This window comes from Lemur catta, chromosome 2 (genome assembly GCF_020740605.2).
Source record: "Lemur catta isolate mLemCat1 chromosome 2, mLemCat1.pri, whole genome shotgun sequence".
In the NCBI taxonomy this organism is placed as follows: Eukaryota; Metazoa; Chordata; class Mammalia; order Primates; family Lemuridae; genus Lemur; species Lemur catta.
The window spans coordinates 10,672,011-10,678,010 of NC_059129.1; the positions used below are offsets into that span (position 1 = coordinate 10,672,011).

Consider the following 6,000-nt stretch of genomic DNA (forward strand, 5'->3'; position numbering starts at 1 on the left):
GAGACAATTTTTCCCCCCAAAAAAGAAAACTTCCAAATAGGAGGGGATAGGAAAAAGAATCCCCCTTTCTTCCCAAATGTCTTCCCCTCCAGGCTCCTCCACTGGTTCCCCAAGGGGAAGGTCAAGGCAGAGAAATCTCTAGAGCCACAACCAACAAGGCTGCGGTGCAAGGCTGGGTAACTGATGAGGGGGCCAGGGACAGCCTCATGGAAAATGCTTCCATAAATGGGCATGTTAGCCTCAATCTCAGCCCTCCCACAGAAAAGTAATGATAACAAATCCATAACAAATACCTTGTACGGAATACCGCGTCTATTTCGGACATGATAATAAAAAAACATGATGTTTACAAGGCAAGCCCACAGGCTTCTCAGAAACGGCCCAGTTAGTTCCCATTCTGGACTCTTGGGATGGCAGCCCACCTAAGGTCACTGGTTTCAACTAGATCACCATCCCACCAGGGGACAAATAGCACATTTTATTTTTAAATATGCAAAAGGTCAGTTTTTGCTTTGTTCAAAGAGACAATGATAAATAGCTTGCTGGAAGCATCTGGTCCCACTAGAAACCTGACTCCAGCAAGAAGCTTTTGTCCATGGTAAACAAACAAAAAAAAAGATAACAGGATCAAAGGTATAAACTTGGCATCAGGTAGATCTGGGAATGGGTTTAGCCACTTTCTGGCTGTGTGACACTGGGCAAGTTACTTAACCTCTCTGGGCCTCAGCTGCCTTATATGCCAAACAGGCATCATAATTCCTCCCTCATGAAGTTGTTCCAGCGATTAAATGAGATATATTAAGTTAAATGCTGCTACAGTGCCTGCCTGGCACATAAGTGTTCCTTTCATGGTAGCTATCTGGATGGGAAGACAGCAAAGAAAGACTGCTTTTCCTTCCAACAAAATTCAGTATCTTACGTTACACTCTGCCATCTAGCAACTTTCAGTTCAGCATCTTCAAAGTTCCCTCTCTTTAAACAATTCTAAAATAGTATCTTTAAGTAAACCAAAGAAACGAAGAAGCCTGCAAAGGGAACAAAACTATGCAAAGTAGTTTCCTAACAGCCTCCCTTCCCTTTGCCAAACCCCGAGATAGTTCCCAATTTAATCTATCGGTTCTCAATGCTGCAACTACGCGCTCCCTGACTTGGGATTCTACATACTTTCTTTTGCTTCTTGACAAGCATTACCTTTCCTCGAGCAGCAAAATCCCCCCGGCCCAGGTCTCTGTGCCAGGAGAAAACTTTCAACAGGCAGTAGCCACACTTTCTCTCCTTCTGCCCACTTGTTTGGGCATGAGAGTAAAATTTGTCCCGGCAACTGCAGGAAATCCCAGCGTAATCTTACCTAACGCACCTGCACGTCATGAATGTAAATGGAGACTTTGGGTTCACCTGGGTATCTGGGGCGCCTGGAGTCCACTGGGTGAGATTTTTTTCTTTTTAAATTTTGAAGGAGTGGGGTCTGGAAGAAAGCTGGACTGTTATAAAACTGGATCTTACCATGCCTTATCTCCCCGGGGTGATCAACATGGACATCCTCTGGACAGGAAAAACACTCTCCTCTCTGCTGAGCCTGTGCTCACGTGTTTTTAACTGATTTAACACATTTTCAACACCACGGAGCAATGCGCCCAAATCCACTTGGGGCCTCACTTTGCCTGCCTGTGACAGCAAGTGGCTTTTCAGTGAAGCTCAGCTGCACTTTTTTTGTGCCTAGAATAAAAGTGGGAAGGCTGATTGTCAATGCTGCACCTCTGAGATTTCTAAGAAAGCGAATCTTCTAGATCCACCTGGAAACAAGAATCATCCAGGACTCCTGGTTTGTTTTTTTTAGGACAGTTTTTCTAGCGATTCTAGCTGGGCCCAGGCATTGGCATCTTTAATGAGCACCTGTAAGGTGGTACTTCTCATTGGCAACCTTGGGAAATGCTGATTTGGGGGAAATCGAGGATGATGTGGGCTGACAGGGCAGAGAGAAATGAGAAATCTCCCACCCCTACCTCCTCTCCTCATCCTCCTTAAGAGGATGATGACAAGAGAGACCCTAAGCGTTTCCCAGCCCCTGACTCTATAGCACCCTCAGGTCCCCCACCCGATCTGCCCCAAGGAGAACCACCACTACTTACAGATCTCCAACCGGGGGGCTAGCGGAGAAGCAGCTGGTTGGAGAGCTCAGGTCTGGCACACCTCCCAGGCCGGGGCGTCCCAATCTCCCTGCGTGCCTCGGACGCCTCCCTTTATAGCCCAGGAGCTGCCCGCGGGTGGGACAGGGGAGGCAGCCAGGGGGGCGGAGAGAGGGAGGGTCCTTCGCTGCGGTGCCCTGCAGGGTCCCAAAAGCATCGCCATTGCGGGGCCCTTGGGCGCACCTGGCGCCGGCGCGCAGGAGAAGGGGGCGCAGCGGGGCAGGGGCGCGCGGGGGCAAGAGTCTCACCTCAGCTCGGGAAAGTCACCGAGACTCCGGGTCCCTAGAGAAAGGGGTCGAGCAGGCAGCGTCTATAGGGGATGCTTGAGAATTTCTTCCAGCCACACGGGCATTAACCTCTTGCTCCCCACGCTGGGACTGCGGTGGGTCTGACTTGACACCTCCCTCTCCCCTTTTATTCGCCTCCTGCCATCTGGAAAGGGGGCCGGCTGTGCTGCGTGGAGGGTGAGGAAAGGGAAGTTTTTGAACTTTGCAAAGTGCAAGACAGGAGCGCCCCGAACCTCCACCCCGCCCTTGGCTGGGAATTGTGCAGGACGGGGAAGTTTTTACTTTTCCCAACTTGCCATCCCCCCTCCACCCACACTGCTACAACTCCAGCAAAACCCAAAATTAAAAATAATCCGGCTGTTGTTATTTCGGCCCCCCTTCCTTTCCCCCCGGGTACCACGCGCTAGCTGCGTGACCCTGGGCGAGTCATTTCACTTCTCTGAGCCTCAGTGTCCGCAGCTGCAGAAGGGGGGCTGGGGTGGGGGCGGTGACAGTCACGTAAATCGTAAATCGCAAGGTGCCTGTGCAGAGACTGTGGGTGCGCACCCCGCGCTTGCAAGTTCCCTTCAGCTGCTCCCCCTCCCCAAGGAATCCTGGCAGATCTGAAAAGGTGGCCTAAAATTTCGCTCCGGTCGCTCTCCCTGGCAGTGCCACCCCCGTGCCCCGTGCTGGTCCCTGTCTGTGTGTGTCTCCCCTGTGCGTCTGCCGCTGTCTCTCCATCACCACCGCTGCTGTCTCTCACTCTACCTTGTGTCTCTGCTACCTCGCTGTCTCTGTCTCTCCCTCGCATCTCCCTCTATCTCTGATCTCGGCGTCTCTCGCTCTCCGTCTCTCCGCAGGTGTCAGTCACCCTATCTCTGGTCCCTGTGTCTCCCTGGCCCCGCTCTCTTCCCCGGTCTCTCCGCGCTCTGGGTCCACGCGCGCACACACAGGCCATAAAAGGAAGTCGAGGCGGCGGGCTGGCCGCGCGCCAGGCCGGGGACCCACGGGCAGCCCGGGCGTCCCTCTCCCCGCGCGGCCCCGGCCCCGAGGTTCCCGGGGCGGCGGGCGCCGAGCGGGACACAACCCAAAAAGGGCAGGCGCGGGCTCCTTCCTGCAGGAATTCCCGGCGCCGCATACCAGCCGGGCCGCCCGCTCCCCCTGACTAAATATGGTGCCGAGCGGGCTCCGGGCGGGCGCGGGGGAGGGCGCCCTGCACGCCCGGCCGGGCGGGACGGGGACCCCTGTGCGTGGGGCAGGGCCCGAAGGGGGCAGCCCCCGGTGCCACGTGCGTTCCAGCCGCTTCACGCCAGGGGGTTTGCAGAGAGAGGCGAAGTCCGGCAGACCCTGGCCAGGCTGCGGACTGGGCACACGCCCCTATTCAACGTCCCCTCCCCTTGCCGCCCGGGGTGTGTGTTGGGTTTTTATTATTATTAATACTCCCATTTTGCAGGTGAGAAAACTGAGTCCCCGCAGGGGTGAAGTGATTTGCTCACGCTCTCCCTGGGACAGTCATGGACCGGTTGGTGCTGGGACTGGAGCCCACTGATGCCACCATTCCCTTCCAGAGAAGAGACATTAAAGGGAAATGCCCAGATTGGCCTTGAGGCCAGGGGCAGGTCTCTGAGATTAGATGTCTGAGTTGCAGTCTGCCGGTGCCACTTTCTAGCTGTTTGACCACGGGCAAGTGACTTTGCCTCTCTGTGCCTCAGTTTCCCTACCTGTAAAATGGGAAGAACATCAGCTACTTCCTGGCTTTCTGTAGGCAGTCCTCCAGATGATCCAGGTAAAATGAACATATTTCACTGCTTCACACACCAGCTGCTATTCACACACACTGCATTTCACATATTAGCTGCTATTACTCTCAGCAAACATGAAACCAAGTAGAGATGCACCAGGCCTTGGGGACATAAAGGTAAGACCTTGTCCTGCCTAGTGTTTGCCTGCAGGCTCTCAGTCCCCTCTGCAGAGCTCTGCATCGCAGACCCTCTCGGTCCCTTCATCCTTGCAACATCAAACTCACCCAGTTCTCACCCTAGAAAACACCTGAGCCCAGTCCCCTGTCCCTTAGTGGATCTAAACCAGACAGAGTCAAGAACAGCCAGTCTTCAGCTGGCTGGGGAAGAGAAGGGTAAGCTCTTCGGAAAATGATGAATGAGCTGCTTCCCACATGCCTTTTAGCATCTGCACTGTAAAAGGAGTGGAATTGTCCCTGCCTGAGTGCAGCAATGATCTGGAGCAGAGAAGTAACGGAAGGGGTGAAACTGAATCCAGTCCCTCATCACCTTCCAGAGCAGGCCGTTGGGATAAGGCACTGGCCTCAAAACAAGAACTGGCATTTTTACCAGAGCCATTAACATTGTTACTTCCAATTTTACCACATTGCGTTTGATTCTTAAAAGAACTTGTTATTTCTAAAAGAGAATAATTATGTTATTAACAAATGGGGAACTTTGTAACAAACACTTAATTTTTCTACATTGTTACCTAATCCTTATAACAACCTCATGGAGTAGGTACTTCCTTTTTGTCTCATTTTACTGTTGACAATCCAGATTTGGAAAGGCTAAATAACCCAGCCAAGGTAGAACATGTAGTTAGTAGTCAAGCAGGAGTTCCAACCCCAGCCTATCTGATAGAGTCCATAGTTAGCACATAGAAGTCTAAGGTTTTAATCCCAGATCTGCTCAGCACCAACCAAGCATCTTGGAGGTTGTCGGTGAACCTCTCTCTGAGCCTGTTTTCTCAAGGAAAAGCAAGAGTGGTCAGACTGTTTGCCTCAACTGCCTTGCTGGGTTGTTAAATATGACAGTACAAATGAAGGCCTTATATAAACCATTCCATACCTTTCTGGTAGACTCGAAGAGTAGGCAGGGACAGCGTGTTCATCTAACAGTCATTCCGTAGGTATCTGTCTAATGCACGAAGTTCAGATGTTTGAACCTTCAAAAGTGCATTGTTATACTAATGAAATCAGATTCCTCTGTTTTATATTTCTCATGGCTCAAAAGGTCAGTTATTTTAAAATTGGGGGCTAGTTACTTTTAAAAATGTCACTTTGACTGAGTGCTGTCAAGTAATTTTCCTAGGCGTGTCTTTTCTGCGAGGGGCCATTTAATGGGAGTTTCCATGAACTCATGAAACAAGATAGCTGAGGGAAAAATCTGTCTTGCAGACTTTTTTTTTTTTTTGCCACTGGCTTCAAAAAGCCCCAAAGGGTGATCCTCTCTAACTTTTAGTAATATCAAAGATTGGGTCCAAGCATGGTTTTCTCCTGCATGGGGCTTGGGATTTAATTATTTAAAAGTGCATTAGCCCACGTGTATGGACTCAGTAAATCTGACCTAAGATCTGCCTCCCCATGAATAAAGGAACATCATTCCTGACCGCAAGCACAGCTCAGCTCCCCTCTCTTGCTCACAAGCACTTGTTTCATTCACAAGGCCTCTGTGCTTCTCCAGGTACCAGAGTGCGCAGCACAGTAACCTGCAATGCTCTTTCCTTCATCACCCATTTCCAACTCTGCTGTCACAGTAACTCCAGAT

The 6,000-nt window shown here is 51.2% G+C and overlaps 1 protein-coding gene across 5 annotated transcripts in view; it reads right to left on the reverse strand.

The window, feature by feature from the left end:
• MYH11 (myosin heavy chain 11) overlaps positions 1 to 5,346 on the reverse strand; it is a 100,846-nt gene extending 95,500 nt beyond the window's left edge. For 2 of the 5 annotated variants that reach the window (XM_045542670.1, XM_045542669.1), the window contains exon 1: positions 5,302 to 5,346. In XM_045542670.1, the coding sequence (XP_045398626.1) occupies positions 5,302 to 5,344 (43 nt within the window). In that variant the 5' untranslated portion in view covers positions 5,345 to 5,346. Of the gene's footprint in view, positions 1 to 2,129; positions 2,172 to 5,301 lie in introns of those variants that run through there. The other 3 variants (XM_045542667.1, XM_045542668.1, XM_045542672.1) reach the window with 3 other exon arrangements.
• Positions 5,347 to 6,000: the final 654 nt, after the last annotated feature.